The 21,846-nt window shown below is 49.0% G+C and overlaps 1 protein-coding gene across 3 annotated transcripts in view; it reads right to left on the bottom strand.

The window, feature by feature from the left end:
- The window catches only part of MCF2 (MCF.2 cell line derived transforming sequence), an 870,271-nt gene that overhangs the window by 90,280 nt on the left and 758,145 nt on the right, over nt 1-21,846 (bottom strand). For all 3 annotated transcript variants that reach the window (XM_086918640.1, XM_086918639.1, XM_086918641.1), the window contains 3 exons: nt 16,582-16,674; nt 312-390; nt 40-103 (listed from right to left, as the gene is read on the bottom strand). In XM_086918640.1, the coding sequence (XP_086774766.1) occupies nt 40-103; nt 312-390; nt 16,582-16,674 (236 nt within the window). The remainder of the gene's footprint in view (nt 1-39; nt 104-311; nt 391-16,581; nt 16,675-21,846) is intronic.

Here is a 21,846-nt window from a genome sequence, read left to right on the forward strand (position 1 = left end):
CACACATAAAATGTATGTTTATAGTCCAACAAAATGTACCTTTCGCTGAGCTGTGGTGACAGCTGGGTCGGATCTGTAGACTGATTTTGCTGCTTCTTCTCAACTGCGAATTAGATAAAGGTTTTAAAAGGTTTGCAGCAGGCAAGGCAATAGTATTTACAGAAACACTTCTAAGGACAATGCTCTTCCACCTTTATTAAATCTTTCCTTATTTAATTCTATATCAGTCTTTAAATAACTTTGTTACACTCATTATGCAAGTAGTCTTTGTGAGATTTAGAGCAATGTATATATAGATTTAATAAAATTACCTTTGATAAGTTCCTGTTGCTTTGTTAAAATTGTTCTTATTTCATTTAACCAAGCCATCTTCTGATCCACTGTTGGACTCTAAAAAAAGAAGAATTACTGATTTCTTAATAAGGGAATATGCCAGGTTTGTCAAACATCTATTCAGGACTATCTAATTCAAAGCAGACTATATTCAGACTCTAGCCAGACTTCCTTGGCCAGGCCAGTGCCTACTGGAATTAAGTGTGACAATTATGATTGCCAAAGAGTGCCAAGATGCACTGTGCAGGCTAGATATTACCAAACAAAGCAGAGAGGTAATAAAACAGCCTTGTCTCCTCATCTGCTGAAAGAATATAACCCAGAAACCATCAAATATTAATAGTATCATGAATTAATTATTTGATGTATTAGTTTAGAAATATATTGTCTTATTAAGTACGAAATGCAATTAGACAGTTGCAATGCATACCATTTCCAAATAATTTTAGCCTTATGAATGTCAATCAAAGCAATGTTCCTTAAAATGTTTCATCATTTTCATGTTTTCTGTAATATTCTCAAGACTGAGTTTAGTCAATCTTCAAAGATGACTATAAACTAATTGCTGAATGGAAATTTAATCTCTTACAGCAAATTAACAATTTGCTATTCCAGGTGCGCAAATTAGCCCTTAGTGTTGAAAAAGTCAAACTGAAAGGCTGAAGCATGAGAGAGGCCAAAGACCTCAACATTTGCAAAAGCGCAACACTGTCACCCCTAGAGGTATCTGGGCACTGAGGATTCAATGATTCTGTCTTTGTGGAAAAAGCCAAGTCTTGAGTCTCTTTCTGAAGTCTGCCAGGGAGGGTGGTGTTCGGTGGTGGAAGGGCAGGTTGTTCCAGATCTTGGTGGCGTAATCGGAGAAGGATCTGCACATGCTGCGACTGATGCAGGGAGTGAGGGCAAGGATGAGCGAGGAGGAATGAAGAGGTCTGTAGGTTGATGGAAATTCAGTCGATGGTTGATGTAGGATGGTCCTTCATTGCGAATGATTTGTAGGTGTGTGTGAGGATCTTGAACTGCCATGCCTTCTGGATGGGGAAGCCAGTGGAGTCTCTGAGGTGTGGGGGGAGATGTGTGACCATTTGGGAAGGTCAAGGATGAGTCTGGCTGCTGTGTTCTGTATGATCTGGAGTCTTCTGAGTGGAGATGCTGGCGTAGGGACCGCTGCCGTAGGTGAGGCGGCTAGTGACGAGGGCCTGAGTGAAAGTCTTTCTGGTAATGACTGGGATCCATCTAAAGATTCTGCGGATTTAGCGCTTTATGCAGTGCGGGTGGCCCTAACCTTTCAACCCGCAAGTCTTCCATTGAAAGTGATGTTGCTCATTCACCTTCCGAACTCGCATTCCTACTTAAAGCCCCTATGGCATCAACTATCCCTCACAAATTACTGTGTTTTTTCTGTCATCAGTGGGCAATGAAGGGCTACTGATGCACCATCTTTTTGTTTATTTTCAACCTCTGACCCTGTTAACAGGGCCGGTCACTCCACGCACCGCACGGCTCCCCGTGAGTGTGCCCAGGTTCTCACCGCTGCTGCCGCAAGTTCGCCTCTGACCCAGTTGCTGAGTATTCTGTGATTTTTGTAATTTGTGCCCTGTGATTGTAATTGTGCCTTTGGTATTGTAATTGTATTTTTGCTTCCTCGCCGCCCTTTTTCGCGACTGTCTCTCCCGCTCTGTGCACCCCCCGGCTCCCCTCTCCCTGCCGCTGCTCCCCTGCGGCCCGCCCCTTTTCTCTTCTGTACCCTCTCCCCCCTTCCTATTCGCCGCCCCGCACCTGCCTCTCAGCTGCTCCTCCCTCTCACTTGGCCATTTATGGCAGAGACCGCACGGTGGTGAGCTGCGACCTCTGACCCTGTTCACAGGGCCGGTCGCTCCATGCACCGCCCGGCTCCCTGTGAGTGTGCCCAGGTTCTCACCGCTGCTTCCGCGAGTTCGCCTCTGACCTTGTTGCTGAGTATTCTGTGATTTTTGTAATTTGTGCCCTGTGACTGTAATTGTGCCTTTAGTATTGTAATTGTATTTTTGCTTCCTCGCCGCCTTTTTCCACGACCGTCTCTCCCGCTCTGTGTACCCCCCGGTCCCCGCTCCCCGCCGCTGCTCTCCTGCGGCCCGCCCCTTTTCTCCTCTATACCCTCTCCCCCCTTCCTATTCGCCGCCCGGCTCCCGCCACCCAGCTGCTCCTCCCTCCCACTTCACCATTTATGGCAGAGACTGAGCGAACGCGCAGCGGGCACGCCGATAGCGCACCAAAGGCAAGCCCTTCTACGACCGTCCACGCCTGGACCACGCCCAGCGCCAGAACCCCTGGACATCGCCAGACCCAGACCAACCAACTGAGATACGACAACGCCACCCTCAACACCGGGCGACCGCCCGCCTGCTATCAAGCCAACCCCAAGCGCACCCACGGACCCTTCACCTGTCAAGCCTGAAAATTCACCTGCCTCCAAAACCGCTCCACGCTCGCCAAACCCAGCAGCAACAACCACCTCAAGTGCATCCTCCTCAACACCTGCTCCATACACAAGCACGCCATCGACCTTTGGGACCTCCTCGACACAACAGCACCAGACGTCGCCTTCCTCACGGAAACCTGGATGAACGCCTCCTCAGCCCCCGACATCGCCATAGCCATCCCGGACGGCTACAAAATCACCCGGAGGGACCGCACCAACAAACCAGGAGGAGGGATCGACATCAAATACAGGAACACCATCAGCATCACGACCAACACCGAAGACACCATCCCCTCTACCGAACACCTACACTTCCAGGTCCACACCAACCCCCAGACCACCCTCAGAGGAACACTCATCTACAGACCCCCGGGCCCATGCACACAATTCAGCGAAACCATCGCCGACCTCATGTTATGTTATTCGGAATTTATAGAGCGCAAACTGCCGCTCTGAAAGGAGCATCCTGCTGCTAAGGAGCGAGGGAGTCAACAGAAGTGAGAACTAAATGGCAGCCAATACATATGCCTCTGACAAAGTTAAATAGCCAGGTTTTAAGTTGTTTACGAAAAGGGGCTTCTCGATCTAATAGGCTTAGCTCCTTTGGCATAGCATTCCATGCCCTGTAAGCCAGGACACTGAGGGTTTTCCCCCTTTGGTCTTGTAGTGAAAAGTGGGAGTGTTGATTAAGTTACAACCTGCTGATCTCAGAACTCTAGTGGGGTTGTAGCGCGAGTATCTTTTTGAGAGATACTTAGGGCCAATATTATTTAGTGCTCTAAAAGAGGTCAGCAAGATTTTAAAAAGAGTTCTTTTATGGAGAGGAAGCCAATGCAATTTCCTGAGGGCCGCAGATGCCGAAGATTTCCTTGGCATTAATAGGCGTGCAGCTGCGTGTTGGACGCTTTGTAGTTTTTTTAGCGTCCGCTTTTTTACTCCTGCCATCAGGCCATTGCAATAATTGAGGCGGGAGAGTATAAGAGCAACAGCCACAGTCTTACTTGAGTCGGTGGGAAGAAAATCAAATAATTTTTTCAATGACTTGATGATATTAAAACAGCTACCTGCTACACTCCTTACTTGGTGGTCAAAGGATAGAGAGGAGTCAAAAAGAATGCTCAGGTTTCTGGCCGTTTCCACTGAACTGAGAGGTGGAGTGGCAACCTTAGGCCAACATTTACTGGGGCTGAAGTTGACATTTTTCCCATGGGGCAGTATTTCCATTTTCCTCGAATTGCATTTAAGATGATTGTCATTCATCCATTGGAAGACATCAGTAAGGCAATTCTGAAAATTTAGTTCAGCCCTTATGAAATTTTTATCGAGGGATACTATCAATTGGGTATCATCAGCATATGATGTTACCAGTATCCCATATGATTCAATTAAATAGATAAGGGGCGCCATATAAATATTAAAGAGTAAAGGGCTCAGGATGGAGCCCTGGGAAACTCCAGAGGTGACACTTTTCTCCTTCGAGAGAAAAGGCCCCAGTGAAATGGTTTGAGTTCTCTCTGACAGGAAAGATCTTAACCAGTTAAGGGCACAATCTGTTATTCCATTCATTCGCAGTCTATCAATAAGGATTTTATGGGAGATGGTATCGAACACGGCCGATAAGTCAAGTAAAATCAGGACAGCGTCTTTCCCTTCATCCTGTAAATTTTTTATGGAATCAGTTAGTTCAATAAGGGCCGTTTCCATGGAATGCTTTGGTCGGAAGCCTGATTGTTGGGGATGTAGGATATTATGTGTTTCCACAAAGTTCGTCAGTTCTTGAGGAACCATATGTTTGGTTATTTTACAGAGGATTGGGAGAAGGGATATGGGACGAAGGTTAGAAAGGTCTGAGGGGTTTTTATTTTGCTTTTTCATCAGAGGTTTGACAATGGCTTTGTTCCAGTCCTCAAGCACAATCCCGGAACTGAGTGAATCATTAACTATTTGATTTATAAAGGGATTCACCAAATCAACTATCTGATGAAGAATGAATGGGGGACAAGCATCAGAGGTGGTTGCTAGCTGCATCTAGGTATGGAAAATTTTGGAATCTTGTTTGACGTCGCGGGAAAGACTAGGGACCTGTGACTAGGCTGAAGATTTAAGCTTACTGTTTTTCGCGATAAGTGCCCAGTTATGACTAGCGGCAGGTTCCAAGGTAATTTGGGGGGCGACAAATGTTTACACTAAGTGGAATGAAACCGTGATCTGTCCAAATTTGAGGGATAGGTGGGTGAGTAACTAAGTGAGGAAAGTTAGAACATATCCCATCAAGTGTGTGGCCTGCTTGATGTGTTACATTTGTTGCTTTTTGAGTAAGGCCAAATACTTCAAGTGTCTGGTAAAAATTAGAGACCTGTGGGTTTGTTTTGGATTCTAACTGTAAATTAAAGTCTCCAAGAAGCTTGAAATGGGGATAACTCACTAGCAGCTGTCCCAGGGCTTCACCCAGAGATTCGAGAAACACAGTAGGACTGCCCAGGGGATGGTATATTAAGCCTCCTGTAAAAGACAACGAGGCATTAAGCCTGATAGATAAGCCGATACTTTCAGCGCATTTGAGGTGGCTGAGACTGAAAGTGTGGCACTCCAAGACGCTTCTAATGATTATGGCAACACCACCTCCTCTGCCACTTGACCTGTCCACCCTAAGTATGTTATAATCAGGTGGCAGAGTGATAGACAGATCAGGGTTGCTCCAGTCATTAAGCCATGTCTCGGTTATAAAAAGGAAATCAAGTTTGTGTTCCAGAATTAATTCCTTTATATCCTGGCTATGACTGCACATTGCCCGTGCGTTTATCAGCCCTCCTATAAGGCTAGGTTGGCTATTAGTGGAGAAGTTTGGCTCAACTTTTAGAGTGGCAGACCCTGATGCAGAGGTCTAGCCCGGGACCAGGGTTCAATTCCCCGCCTCGGCGGGTCTTGGGCTCAAAAATTCCACGGACCTGATAATTCTCGCCTCGGTGCCTATTCCAATCATAGAGTCCCACTCTGCAACTCTGGGCAATAGCTTGCTTAATCTCCTCAACGGCCCCCACAATGCTAAGGAAGCCTGGCCTCCACCTTGGGGGTGCCCAGGAGTGGACGCCTCACAGGGAAAGCCAGGATGGGTTCCACAGCGGTATTCGTACAAGCGCCTTGAGACCCTTGCGGGTGAGTAGTGCGCTATACAAGTATCAATTTACATTAGAAGTAATACACATCTGTGGTGGGGTGTCAGATGGAAGCACAGGCGTAGTCCAGGAGCAAGTTCTACAGGAAAATGGACCCCAAGTGAGCTCCATGGAGATTTGGCAAGTGCACTTCTTTAAGGGATTAAGCTTTCTGAGGTCATTAGCTTGGTACACGATATGAGGGGAATTTGGCCAGCAAGGCCTACGCCTGTCGCGGTCTTGGCGCGGATGGGCGCAGACGGGCTTGCCTTTGGCGCGCCGCCGGCGCGCCTGCTGCGCGGTCACCACATACTGGATTAAATAAGGAACAGGAACTGGAGGGGGGAGACAGAGATCAGAAACCACCCTAAACACTAGAGCGCTAATCTTCAGGCGGGTCAGGATGACGTTCCTGGCACCGCGTTAGCGCTCTTGATGCAATAGCCCCACAAAGCAGTCTGGTTAAAGTGCAAAAAAATACCAAAGTGCAAAATAAGCCATTCACAGATTTTTAGTTAAAAGAATGCAAATTGTGCAATTTAAAAGACACAGCTATGCTTGCTTGTCTGTGCAAAGTAACAAGCATGCCACAAGACTCACTTTATGAACCGCTGGTCGCTACCTCCCGCAGTAAATAATAACAGGAAGTGGAGGGGGGGGCCAGAGATCAGAAACCACCCTAAACACTAGAGCGCTAATCTTCAGGGGGGTCAGGATGACGTTCCTGGCACCGCGTTAGAGCTCTAGATGCAATAGCCCCACAAAGCAGTCTGGTTAAAGTGCAAAAAAAATACCAAAGTGCAAAATAAGCAATTCACAGATTTTTAGTTAAAAGAATGTTGCCACAATCAGCCCGCACGCCCTAGCCTCACCAGACTACATCCTCCTAGGAGACCTGAAATTTCACCTAGAAAACAACAACAGCGCCACCGCAACACTGCTCGACAACCTCGCCAGCCTCGGACTAAAGCAACTAGTGAACTCCCCCACTCACCTCGCCGGCCACATCCTCAATGCCATCTTCTCAGTCAGCAACCACATCGCCTTCAACGACGCCACAGGACTGCATTGGACCAACCACAGCTGCATACACTTCACATTCAAGAGGACCGCATCTCACCACCACATGCTTCGGATCCCCCGCAGATGGGGCAAAATCACCACGGACCAGCTCACCACATCACTGAGCCAGAACCCACCTGCTGACACCAACTTATCCAACGCCAACACCGCAGCGCTCAACCTCGCACACTGGATCACCAACTGCGCCGACGTCCTCGCTCCCCTAAAGAACACCCACAACAAGGCCACCACCAGAAAACCCTCATGGTTCACACACGCCATCAAAGCCCCAAAGAAATCCTGCCGAACTCACGAAAAGACCTGGCGCAAAGAACGGACAACGGAAAACATGACAGCCCTCAAAACCGCCACCCACGAATACCATCAGCAGATCCGGAACACCAAGAGAACATCTCTCAAGGAACGACTAGACAACCACACCCACAACAGCAAGGAACTCTTCAGCATCGTCAAAGAGTTCTCAAACCCTGACGCCAGCAACAACGACATCACCCCTACTCAAGACCTCTGCAACTCCCTTGGCAAGTTCTTCCACCGCAAGATTGCAGACATACACGACAGCTTCGGACCCCAACCCCCACCTCCAGACGCCAGCCCAACGACCCCCTCCACCACCATCAACTCCTGGGCCCCCATCAGCAGTGAAGACATCATCCACGTCATGAACACCATTCACTCCGGCTCCCCTTCCGATCCTTGCCCCCATCACATCTTCAACAAGCCGACACCATCATCGCACCCCACCTCCGGAACATCAGAAACAGCTCCTTCACGTCAGCTACCTTCCCGGAGAGCTGGAAGCACACTGAGATCAACGCCCTCCTGAAAAAACCCACTGCAGACCCCTGGGACCTCAAGAACTTCCGACCGATCTCACTTCTCCCCTTCCCGGCCAAAGTCATCGGGAAGCCCGTTAAGAAACAGCTGACCGCCTTCCTCGAGGACAACAACTCGCTCGACCCTTCCCAGTCCGGATTTTGAGCAAATCACAGCACCGAGACCGCCCTCATCGCAACCACAGACTACATCAGAACCTTGATGGACAACGGAGAAACTGCCGCCCTTATCCTCCTGGATCTCTCAGCAGCCTTTGATACCGTATGCCACCGCACCCTAATACACCGCCTCAACAACACGGGTATCCAAGGGAAGGCCCTGGAATGCATCCCCTCGGTCCTCACCGGCAGAACCCAGAAAGTCCGCCTCCCCCCTTTCCGCTCCCCGGCAACCGAAATCATCTGCGGCGTACCCCAAGGATTCTCACTCAGCCCTACACTCTTCAATATCTACATGAGCCCCCTCGCCACCATCGCATGAAAACACAACATCAACATCATCTCATACGCGGACGACACCCAGCTGATACTCTCCCTCACCAAGGACCCAGCCACCGCCAAATCAAACTTCCCGGAAGGAATGAAAGAACTAGCAGACTGGATGAAGCACAGCCGGCTCAAACTCAACTCATACAAGACGAATGTCCTCATCCTCGGACAATCCCCCTCTGCATGGGACAACTCCTGGTGGCCCTCGGGGCTGGGCACCGCACCGACACCCACGGACCATGCACGCAACCTGGGCTTCATCCTGGACTCCTCGCTCACAATGACCAAACAAGTCAACGCCGTCTCATCCTCATGCTTCAACACCCTGCGCATGCTCCGGAAGATCTTCCGATGGATCTCCGCCAACACCAGAAGAACAGTCACCCAGGCCCTCGTCACCAGCCGACTGGACTACGGGAACGCCCTCTACGCGGGAACAACCACCAAACTCCAGAACCGTCTCCTGCGCATACAAAACACCTCCGCATGACTCATCCTCAACATTCCCCGCCGCAGCCACATCTCAACCCACCTGAGAAACCTCCACTGGCTCCCCGTCAGCAAAAGAATCACGTCCAGAGTGCTCACCCATGCACACAAAGCACTCCACAACATGGACCCGGAATACTTCAACAGCGGACTCACGTTCTACACCCTCACCCACCAGCTCCGCTCCACCAACCTCGCCCTCGCCATCATCCCACGGATCCGCAGAGCCACCACCGGAGGAAGATCATTCTCCTACCTGGCAGCAAAGACCTGAAACGCCCTCCCCACTCACCTACGACTGACCCAGGACCACCTCAGCTTAAGGAAGCACCTCAAGACCTGGCTCTTCGAGCAGTAGCAGTACCTCGCCCCCCCAGCGCCTTGATACCCTAACGGGTGAGTAGCGCGCTCTATAAATATCTTGATTGATTGATTGATTGATTGAACTTTTGTTTCGAGAATGGGCATATTTGTGTTTAGTTTTTCTAAATTGAATTAAAAATAAAAAAGACATGCCTTCTCTCATTCACAGTGTTGAATAATTTATGGGGCATGATGTTATTTCTGGCAGAAGATCATCAGACGTTTGTATGTGTTGTTTCGTGAATTTTCATACGATGTGTTCCTTTCATTTGTGTGTTAATTTAGCCACCTTTGCTGAGCCCACTTTTATTTTAAGCTGAAGTATGTTTGGTATTGCTTATATGTGCGAGTTGAGTATCTTGTTTGGTATCTGTTGCATCATTGCTTATTGTAACACGTTTGATGGCCCACTCCTTGTTCGGCTGCATCTGCACGCTCCTGACATTAAACATCAGAGGGTAACAACCGGCAAGTACATTTTGAGGACTCTTATACAATGCTGCAACGTAAAATGATGGGGGCCCCCTGCGGAATGTTAACAGGGGCCTGAGTCTCCCATTTCCCACAGATATTCATTTGTCTTGAGGTGGTAGGGGCTTACCCTGAAGAATTGGGGGGGGGGCTGAAATGCTGGTGCCCCACAGGGGCTTGCGTTATGCCCCTGCTCTCATATAACAAATGTGCTGTGGCTTCAACAGAAGTCGGTTGACGTTTGGTCAGTATGATCATTGTTCATGTCTGTGTGACATAATATGAGTTTCTCCCTACTGTGTGGTTTCATTCATGAATCACAAAAGCAATGCCAGCAGAAATAATGTGTGTCAAACCAGTCTACATCCAGTGAACTGTCCCATAATATTGAGATGCCTAGACTGATGCGTACAGAGTGTAAAGCAAGACTATAAAAACTTTGTATGATAATGATTTTGTTAGCTATTTTATTTAACATTTCTATAATGAATAACCCACCAGTGGTAAGGCTTTGCAAGTGCCTTGTCCTCCATGGCTAAAGAATCCATTTGGCTTTTTAATTTCTTGGAAACAGGTATGGATACCTCATCCACAGTCATCTTCGAAACGTCTCACTCCCAGGCAATCCTTTAGGAATCTAATTTTCAGTTTAAGGTGTCTTAGTTTGAGCTCTTGGGTGCCTAAAACACAATCACCAGGGTGTCACAGAAACAGTCCTTGCGTGTCTAAGGCACCGTCCCTCTGGGTGGCCCATTCTGAGACCTCCATGTGTCTCAGATGCAGTCACCAGCGTATATATTGGAAGTTGCCATTGGTGTCTCCGTCACGTTTGTCTCCTGGATGTCTCGCTCCTAGTCACAGTCCACTCATCGCCGTGCTGAGACGGATTCAGACGTCCTCATCGTATCTTCAAGTGATCGCTACGGTGGCACATACCCCTCTTCTATCCACCGGCTGGTGAAGAAGTTTCGCAATTAATATACAAGATTTTACTGACTAAGATTACAGCGCTAGGGTGTCCGCTGACACCCCGCCACAGGAGCTACCGAAGACATCTCTAGCTTCCTACGTACCTTCAGGCTGTCCTTTTCCTTTGTCCTGATAAAGACCCGCTCCAGTTGCAATTAAGTCTGCACTACATTCTAGGGTCGAAACTTCGACGCTGTTTATGTCAATTGGTCCATGCAAAATCGCAACGCAAGAAAGAAAATATTTTAGCCTGTTGTGTTTATTGAATTAAAAAATGGACATACGAGAATCTATGTTTTGTTTATTTGTATGAATATATGTCACCACCCTTATCCCTGTATAGCATGGTCATCACCACTCACTACCAGCCACCAAGTATTTCACGCTTTATGTGGTTTTACGTCATTTTGTCTCAGACAGCCATTTATCTATTGATGATCACTTGCAAAGTTTTGTACAATAAGAAAAACCATTGAAACTAAAATTGCTGTTGTGCGTCTTTGTGCATAGTACATTTAATGTTGATATATACAATACTTTTTGAAATACAGTATAGCAAAGAAATTGTCCTACTCCCGACAGAACCACAATTTTTGTGTAGATTTAGGACACAGGTTCTGAGGGTCACTAGGTTTCCCCATTATAACTAATGATAGTCTTCTGGGAGACACACACTCAGCATCAAGCACAAACTCCTGGGTGTCACCAGTTTTTTGTCTGTGTATGAATTCTTCGGCGGTCTCATACACAATTTACCAGTTTGGATGGAAAACAGCCCAGGATTTCTCAGGCACAGTCATCCTCTGGATTCTTACTTTGAGACACTGTACTTTGGATAACTTTTCCATGCTTTCTCTGGTCTGTGTTGGCTAGAGAAAGAGCCCGGCTCAGTATGAAGATTTACTCAGTATCTATTGCAGCCCCTTTCGTCCACTTCAAAGGTGCCTGGGACAGCTGTGCTCAGTCATCCAGGATTATTTAGGATTTGGCCTTACGCCTCACCACCTTTAAAGTTCACCAGCCACCAATGGGAACAGCTACAGCAATATCTGACATTGAATGGTCCTTTAACCATGTATCTGCTATCTCACTGAATCCCAATCAGCGCCAGGAAACTCACGGTGACAGTGCGCTTTAAAAGAACCACCTAACATAACATAACATAACATGTTTCAGTATTAGCCATTATATCCAATTTTATATGAATAATTAAGGTCCGAAATGCTAGAGCATGTTTGGGCAACGAGTGTACATTGATCAATATTTATTGCAGGTATTTTCTTAAGAGAACATATTAAAAGGAGAATTCTTTACAGAAATGGTCTGAAACTATTCTGAAATGGAATCAGGGTGGTTGGTAGGGGGGGGAGGAAACTAAGATTAGGTGAAGCTATAGAGGGAATTATAAGCAGTTTTGTGGCGTAGAGAAATAATTCCAAACTAGCCGGGCGAATGAGACTTAGAAGAGCTTGGCACTGTTTAGGAATAAAATTGCACCTTTCCTGGGCAGCGTCTCAAGCCCTAGGCCAGGCCGAGGCACGGACAGGGGGAGGTGGGCTTGCCATTGGCATGCCTTTGGCACATCTGCTGCACATTCTGCAGTGCAGTCGGCCATATAGAGAGCAAGAAATCTGCACACGACGCAAACATCAGAGGGAAACTACAGCGCATCGCAAAATGGCGCCTCTCCATGGCAACAAGGAAGTGTGAGGCCAGGAGGGACTCCATCTTCAACAATACAGACCACACAGCAATCAAAATAAAGTACTGTGTACTGCCCAGGGCCCCCCGCCCTGGGCAGCGCACCCAAACCAACAGACCACGCACGCAACCTGGGCTTCATCCTGGACTCTTCCCTCTCCATGACCAGACAAGTCAACGCCGTCTCCTCGTCTTGCTTCAACATCCTACGCATGCTACACAAGATCTTCCGGTGGATCCCCACCGAGACCAGGAAGACGGTCACCCAGGCCCTCGTCACCAGCCGACTGGACTACTGCAACTCCCTCTACGCCGGAACCACCGCCAAGCTCCAGAAGAGACTCCAGCGGATCCAGAACGCCTCAGCAAGGCTCATTCTCGACATCCCCCGACACAGCCACATCTCCGGACACCTGAGAGACCTGCACTGGCTCCCGGTCAACAAGAGAATCACCTTCAGTCTCCTCACCCACGCACACAAAGCCCTACACAACCAAGGCCCAGGATACCTCAACAGCCGCCTCAACTTCTACACTCCCACTCGCCAGCTTCGATCGACCAGCCACGCCCTCGCCGCCATCCCCCGCATCCGAAGAGCCACCACAGGAGGAAGGTCCTTCGCCTTCCTGGCCGCCAAGACCTGGAACTCCCTCCCGACCCACCTCCGCCTGACCCAAGACCACCTTGCCGTCAGGAAGCAGCTCAAGACCTGGCTGTTCGAGCAGTAGCGGACCCCACTCCCCCAAGCGCCTTGAGACCCTCCGGGTGAGTAGTGCGCTATATAAATGTTTTGATTGATTGATTGATTCTGTAGCTTTCAACTTGGTAAAAGTATGAGAAAAACAGAGGCAGCCTAATTGTGAATTTTATGAGTGGTCTAAAGCAAAGATCATCCTCCTTATGACGAACTGTTTTGGGGTATAAACCTTTCTTTCTACCCTTGGCAAACAGTCAGAGAGAGATACAACATTTTACTATCCTTTGATGGCTTCTGGTAGATAACATTCATGGGGACAGTATAATGTATTTGTGGTTATCTGTTAGACCCATTAAAATGTCATCAATCTTTTTTTTTATAAATCTTTTTATTGTTTAAAGCAAAAAAATAAACAGACATATCTGGTGCCATACATACATCCAATAATGACAGGGTGAGTTGGTACAAAAAAACAGGATAGTCGTGGAACAGCAAAGATATTCGAGAGGCTTGCACGATTAAGCACAAAAAAAAATTGCATCAGTATAACCGGTTAACAGTTCAGTTGAAAATCCTCAAAACCTTCCCACCCATAAAATCAAAACAGCAGGAGAATCATGGCAACCAGGTACTAGAAGTTAAGGATCAAATTCAGGATATATCGGCAATATTACGAGTAAAGGAAAGACTGGGAAAAAATTGAAAAAGAAGGAGAAAACCATATGGGCGATAACAGAAAGAAAACAATAAACCCATCCCCCCACCCTGCACCCAGCAAACGGCTATCGCCTAACCCCCAGTAGCAGTTTGCCTGTCGCCCCAACTAACTAGGTACTAAAAGAAGAAATCTACCGAAGTAGAGAAGAGAAGTGGAGGAGGGCATAGTCGTACAGGCTCCCGGTCGCCCCCCCGCCAGAACCAAGGACCCCCAAGTTGAAATCAAGAAATCAATCGGACAACAAATATGTATCTTAACAAGGGAGTCTTCAAACACCGCCCAGCCGTACTATAGCAGTAGTTTATCAAATCCAGTGCCCATCGATACTTGAGTCAAACCCAGTCTTTCGATCTCATCCTTTCCCCTTCCGATCAGACACATGAGTCCCCACCTGATAAACCACCTCTTCCACAAGACAGTCTGAGTGCGAAGAAACTATAATAGAACTCAATGCAAAACAAAGTAGTAGAACGAAAGTGCCGTGAACATCGTCAGGTCCAGAGACTCCATTCCCCATTATGAACTCCCAGCGTTCGTTGATTTGTCTGCCATCTTAGCGGCTCCGATACATGGGGAAGTGACGCAGTGTCATTCCGATAACAGTTCTCATCAGAAGTTTCTGGAGTGGGAACATCAATTAGTCCTTCCATGGTCGGCAACGATCGTAGGTTTAACAATCCATTGGTGGCATTGAACTTGTGTTCGTCTTACAAAACACTGGTCAAAGGCTTCGATACCTCACACAATGGGGGGTCTACTTCATTCATCAGAGTGCCATATTGGGTGTCTCGGTTGTCGCCTTTTCTTGTAGTGGAGTAGGGTCCGGTCCAATTCGTAGCATCTCAACCAGGCGCTCCGTCGTCGCCTGAATGCGGTCTTCAACGTACACCTGAAGTGACTCATTGGCCGCCAACACCGTTCGCAGCGACGGGCCACTCGCGGTCTATTCAGCCACTCTTCGATCGGTGTCGATCAGGATCGCTTCCCCCCTCGGCTCAATCTCTCAGAGGGAAACGGGCGGATAGGAAACGGTTGACTGCAGAGGGAGACTTATGTATTGTTTCGATGGTATCCTAGGGCTGCCACCGCAGGCAGAGAACCAAACCCAGCGAACACCAGCGGGCCGGTTACCGGGTCACCGGGCAGGGCCCCCGTCCACAACTGCTAGCGTTAGGCTGTCACCCCTCCTCTGACCTTCACCAAGGCAGCCCGCCGTCATCCACATCAATTCGAAAAACCGAAAGAAAATTTTTTCTTTGTCCACACCGGTAGACCGGACCCAATCACACCACCACAGCCGATGTTGTTGAACTGGAACCCAGATGGGCCAGTACTCAAGACCCCGGCTTCTGGGCAGATCTAGGCCCCAAACTTCCACTCGACATATCTTCATCAGCCGAGCAAGTAGAGATCTCAGGATATCACCATTAATCTCACGGCAGGTTCATACACATTGTGGCGGGCGCAAAGACAGGTTAATTGGCTGGCTATTCCGGCGGGAGGCCGAGGTCGGCGGTGCTGGGAGCTTACGCGGCCATCTTGGTTGCTAACGTGGCTCCTCTAAATGTCATCAATCTTAGAGGCGATGGAGTCACATGTGATCATCACAGATAATTGGGTGTGTGTTAGTCCCCAATGCTTGCTGCTGGCCCGCTTCCGTACCATAGGTGCTCAAAGTAACCTAACCTATGGTGCAGGTGACCCAAATGTTTGTATGACAATGAATGTGTGTTTGAGGCTAGCTCTTCCATTGTGCAATGCTCCAGTGATTGAAGCATGAAGAAACTGGCATGTTCCATAATACACCACCCACCTAAAGAGCTAAAGGGAGTGATACAAACCATTTTCAGAGTCAAATGTTCATGTCTGAAAAGCTGTCAAGTTTGAAGAAGATTGGTTAAACACTACTGTGCCTATAAACCTATAAAACATCAGCGTATAATTAAAAATAACATCAATAATTGTGAAAAGCAAGTTGAACGGTGCGGGCAGTCATGTGACATGCCAGCCTCGAACAGATTTAAAAGGCCGTGCAGTGTCTAGATTCATCAGCGGCGCCTCCTCCGCTATGGTGGAGGAGTGTCGGCCCTCCGTCAGCAGAGGCAAACGAAAAATAAAATGATGATCATTATATTTTTTGTCTTGAGGCTTAGTCTTGGGGAGGGCGGGGCCACATCACTGCAGTAGGGGGATGAGGAGTGGTGGGCAGTAAGTGTGCAGGACAGTTTGGTTATCTGTCTTAGGACGGCCAAGCCATCATGCGCACTGACATCTCTCCCACCCAGCTGTGTTGCTGGGTGGAGAAGATAAACAGCCACAGGAGCGCAAAAGAGGCCTTCTCCACCCAATCCTGACACTGCTCTCAAAGGAATGCAAGCAGCATCTGGATTGGCCATAGGGCAGTCTGGGAGATTCTGCCTGTGCCCAGAGCAGCAGAAGAGCGGCGTGCAGAAGACCGGGAGGTACTTTTTTTTATTATTAATTTTGTTACAGGCCCCCGCGCTGTCCCACCACGTTTCCCTGACAGCAGCTGCTACTGAGATTTTCATCGATGCAGTATTGCGTTAGGGTTGCTTTTGAAAAATAATTTCAAGAGTTGAACAGTCAGTATATCAAGCCAACGTCTGACGAAACAAGACATTCGTATTACATGCTGAAACAATTATGCTATTATTAGAGCACATTAAGTACCTCAGTATTAATGTAAAACATCATTAAATACCTACAAATACGTTTAATTCCGACTTTAAAACAATACGGCTAAATCGAGGCATTAAATATGCTGCAACTTCAGAAGGTCGTAGAGCAGCACAAACCTGCACAACATAGACTTCTTCCCGGCCACTGTACCAAAGTTCAAACTTCCTTGGATCTCCCTTTACATTTTCAGTGATGCCCACAGCATTCATCTATTAAACAATAAACATGAAAGTGATGGTTTTAATCATTATAACATTATTTTGCTGGCTTTTTAAACAAAAAGAATGTGCAATTTGAATGTCCAGTTCGCATTACTTTCAAAATTATCCAACCAACAAGCATATTTAAAACATGTCATATTTGCCCCTTTTTAGGTCTCAATATAGCCATCTTTAGCTGTCTGTGTGATGGGGGCACAAGGTGAGCCCTGGAGGCTGAATAATAGTTTGGGCCTCGGGAAGGGTTGCGGTGCATGCAGGACAAACGTGGCAGCACAGACAGGGTAACTAGTCGGAAGCCTCGCCCCCGAGCGAGCGGGTCCAATTTATTGGCTCCCCGCAGGCCACGCCTGGCCTGCGGATGCATGGATGGGTGTGGGCACGGATATGCTAACAACTAGACCGCGTTGCGGTCATTATATCTCTACCAAACTCTCGGGTTTTTCTTCTTTCCTGTAAACGAAACTTTTATCACAGTCTTGCAAAATACATGGTAAATAAAACAGTCATTTTGCATGCGGTGGACTAGGATACTTGCGGTTCCCTTGATGTTGGCGGCAGGGTCTCAGCATGCATGCAAAATCTCGCAATCTCTGGCTGGGTTGCGGGTTGGGTCTCAACCCATATCTCTGTGAGCGGGGTACCCCACCCGTGGCGGTGTGCCGGGGGCTGCTGTTCGGTACCTCCCCTGGAGGTGGTGTTCTCTGGTCTTCCGCGATCACCACCTGCTCACCCAGTGGCACTTCTTCTCCATTCCTAAGTCCATTATCATAGTGGCTCAGCTCTTCTCTGGATTCGTGGGTGGTTCCGGCCGCCGTGACTGTCTTGAACCATGAAGCGTTTCGGGATACTTCCTCCCCTCCTTTTGTTGCTGTCACCATGGTCCCCTTGGTGGCCTCCACAGTCCATATGCCAGGTTCGAACCTCGCTTGGAACTTTCCGCCGGGTCATCGTCGGGTCGAAGGACATGGGCTCCCAGTGGTGGAGTTTTGGACACATCCCGCCGGCGGCAATTCGCTCGTTCATTCCCCCGTCTCCTTCTGTCTTGGGTGGCCTCCTGGTTGACTGGCGCTGGCACCCAGTCCGGGTTGGTGGGGAGGAGATCTCGACGATTTCCGTGGAACATAAGACTCCAAGGACTTCTCATTGTGGTGCAGTGAGGAGTGCTTCTGTATTCACGCAAGAACTCATGGAGTCTATGTTCAGGATCAGCTTGCTCGAGGACGGCTATTCGGAAGTCTTGTTAAGGGTGCGCATAAAACGCTCCACGTCCCCGTTGGCTTGGGGCCACTGTGGGGTGATGCGCTGATGGCGTATGCCTCTCTGTGTCAAATAGGCAGCGAATTCGGCCCCCTGGAAAGGAGGCCCGTTGTCACTCCGCACTTCTTGGGGATATCCAAACATTGAAAATATCTTTTCGAGTGCTGGCACGACGTGTCCGAATGCAGTGGAGTGTATCTTTTCTACAACTGGGTATTTCAAGTATGTATCAATAATGACTAAGGTGTGTCCGTACCCGGGGAAGCTTCCAAAGTGTATGCTTACTTTCGCCCAGGGTGAAGTGCTCGCCTCTTCCGTGATGATGGGTTGAGGTCTGTCAGGTTCACCCGTTGTTTGGCACGCCAGGTAGTTATGCACCTGCTCTTCCACTAGCACCTCCAGACCCGGAAACCACATCTTTTCTCTGAGTCGGGTCTTCATTTTTGTAACCCCTTGATGTCCTCCATATGCTAGTTGTACAGCACGTTGTCGCAGGGTTTGGGGGATGACTAGGCGAGACCCTCTCAGTAGGATTCCTTCTCAAGTGGCACTGAGGTCATCTCGAATTCGCCACATCTGGTTTAGCTCCTGCTTGTCATCAGGGACCCATGAGTTGGTCTGATGGAGATATCCAGCCCAGGTCCCCTCCTGGACAGTCTTCAGTGTCTTCATGTACACGGGATCCGTTTCAGCTGCGGTTTGGATGTCCTTTAAAGTCATGCTCTGGGGGCATGATGTGAGGGCCACCCAGTGAATCAGTTCGTCCCCTTCCTCGTGAGACCAGGCTTGGACATTGTCATGGGGGTGTCGGGACAGAAAGTCTGCCGGGTTCTTGGCCCCCGGCCTGTATACTACTTCCATGGCATATGGCTGAAGCTGGATGGACCATCTCTCTATTCTCAGGGGTGGGTGAGGCGATGATCCTTTGAATAATGAGACTAGCGGTTGGTGATCACTAACCATCACGAAGGAGTGGGCCCGCAGATAGAGGTGAAACTGGTTGCATGCCCATTTTATTGTGAGGGCTTCTCGTTCTATTTGAGCATATCGGGCTTCCGTTGGGGTGAGAGCCTTACTGGCAAATGCCAACGCAGTCCACTGTCCCGGTTCCTGTTCTTGCGTCAGCACCGCCCCAGCCCTACGGGGCTTGCGTCTACCAGCACCTCCGTTTTCTTCTCCGGGTCAAAATAGGCTAGCGTTGCTTTCTCCAGCAGGGCGTCTTTTATCCCCTGGAATGCCGTTTCTTCCTTCTGGCCCCAGGACCACGGGGCATCCACCTTTGTCAGGGCTCGCAGGGGTTCGCTCCACGTGGCCAGCCCTGGAATGAACCGGCCACAATAAGTGGCCATACCCAGGAAACTTCGGACTTCCGTTGGTGATTTTGGGGCCGGGGCGTCCTTGATGGCCCTCGATTTCCGCGGATCTACTTGGATCCCCTCTTGGCTGAACACGTACGCAAAGAATTCTATCTTTGGCTGAAAGAACTGACACTTCTCCTTGTGTAGCGTCGCCCCATGAGCACTCAATCTACGCAACATTTCTCTGAGATGCTTATAGTGTTCTGCGGCAGTCGTTGAATGAATGAGGATGTCATCACTGACATTTATGACCCCCGGTAGTCCTGATAGCAGTTCTCGGATCGTATTTTGGAACACCTCGGCTGCCGAAGAGATGCCAAAATTAAGTCTTTTGTATCGCCTGAGTCCCAGGTGGGTACTGAACGTGGTTATGAAGCGGCTTTCCTCAGCAAGTGGCAGCTGATGATATCCAGCGTTTAAGTCAATCTTCGAAAACCACTTGGAGCCATTTACGTCAGCAATGATGTCGTCCATGGTTGGGGTTAGATGACGTTCCCTCTTGATGGCCTTATTTGGAAGTCTCATGTCGATGCATAATCGGATAGCGCCAGGTTGACGTGGCTTCTCAACAATCACCATGGGGGACACCCATGGCGTGGGCCCTGACACCTTTTCGATGACCCCAAGATGTTCCAGGTTTTCCAGTTCTTTCTTGACTAGGGGTCTGAAGGGTATCCGGCGGTGTCTGAGGGCGACGGGCTTTACTGTCTTGTCAATGTGAAGTTTCACCGGCTCACATCGTATGCATCCCAATCCTTTAAATAGTTCTGGGAATTGGTCTAGCAGCTCGTCTACCTGGTGTGTGCGAATGCGGTGGGCGAACGCTATCAATTTTTAATCCTCTGCCGTGTTGCTGCTTAATAGTGTTTCTGCTTCCCAGTCAATGACGTGCACAGTCGCGGTCACCTCGCAGTCGTCTGCTTTGATGGGTACAACCATCTTCCCCTTCAGTGGCAATGGTGTACGAGCTCCATAAGCGAATATCCGGGTTTTGGATGGTACGATCGCAGGCCGGGGCCTTAACTGGTTGAATTGTTGCAGTCCAATAACATTTACCGTGGCTCCTGTATCTATTATCGCTGTTATTGCATTTCCTCCAAGCTGGACCACGCATGTGGGTTGGGGCCTCCTCCGGCGCTTCAGTTCCCTGGCAAAAGAGATAATGTGTACCTCCTTGTCCTCTGAATCCGATGATTCTTCTACTGTCAGTAGAGATCTTCCTGGGGGGTGCTGCATTCCTTCTCCCGGCGTTGGGTTGTCCAGAGATAGCTGTCGGACTGACTTGTGTGGCGCACTGAATTTCCTTGGGCCCTTCGAGCTGGTTCGCCGCCTGCAAACATATGCAAAATGGTTTGCGATTCCGCAGTTTGCACATGTCTTCCCCTGGGCAGGGCAATCTTTGGCTGCGTGTGGCTCGTGTCCACAGTATCCACACCTGGCTCGGTTCCCCTCCTTCCGTGCGTCTTTGTAGTGTTTGCTCCGCGCAGGTGTCTTCACCGCATCCACCCTCTCTACTTTGATGTTGTCTCCTTTGCTAGGGTGTTTCGTCAGTGCTTGCTCCATGGCCGTGGCTCTTGCTGCCGACAAGTCGTGGGACCGGGCTAAAATGAGTATGTCCTCCAACGAGATGCCCGGTTTTCTTAGGATTAGGCCTCTCAATGTCTTATATCTGCACCCTTGAATAATTTGTCTCCTGATGGCCTTCGGCTGGTCCTCATCCGTGCAGGTGCTGGCGAGCTCTCTCACCCTCGTATAGAACCGATCCATCGATTTCCCTTCCCGCTGCCGAGCTTGTCCAAGTTTGAATACTTCGAAGTCCAGATTCAACTGGGGGTCAAAATAGCCGTTGAGGGCCTGGACTGCTGCGTCATAGTCTGCCACGCCTCCCGTGTTGGGTAGGTGCTTGAATAACTTAAAGATCTCGTCCCCTGCGTAGTGAAGCAGTAGCGATCTTTTTACCGCCTTATCTGTCTCTCTGGAGGCGGTGAAGTAGTTCTCTAGTTGCTCAACCCAGATCTTTCAGCGTGGTAGGCAGTTGAGGGGTCTTCTACTTCGCTGAATGGAGGTAGTACTCCTGACGCGGCATGCTGGTATGGGATGGGGGCAGGGGCTGGGGCATCTTCATCTCCCATGGTGCTGAGTTTCTGACCACCCTGAGGTTACTTCTCCCAGAATCCTCCCTTTCCTGGGTTGGCCTTTGCCTCCGTAGAGTCCTCCAATGGACTAGTGTCCCCTCGGGCTTGTCTATGATTTCCTGTCCCTTCCCCACTGTGTAACTGTGTCCTGTCAGTGGTGCGCCGGTCTGTGGGTTCGGCCAATGCTTGATGACTGTTTCGCAGTGTACACCTGTTTGGTGCTGTGCTTCAGGCTTCCACTTATCTCTCCCAGGGGCACTGGGTCTGTGTATTGCCAATGCTTGGTTGTTTGTATTTTCTGGGCCAGTTCTGTATCGTGTTGAAGAACTCCCAAATTGGTGGTGGCAATGCTTGTTGCTTATTCGATCTGTTGGATGTGTCTCTCCCTGTGGCCGGTGCCTTCCTCCCGT

Source organism: Lissotriton vulgaris, chromosome 4_1 (assembly GCF_964263255.1).
Source record: "Lissotriton vulgaris chromosome 4_1, aLisVul1.2, whole genome shotgun sequence".
NCBI lineage: Eukaryota > Metazoa > Chordata > Amphibia > Caudata > Salamandridae > Lissotriton > Lissotriton vulgaris.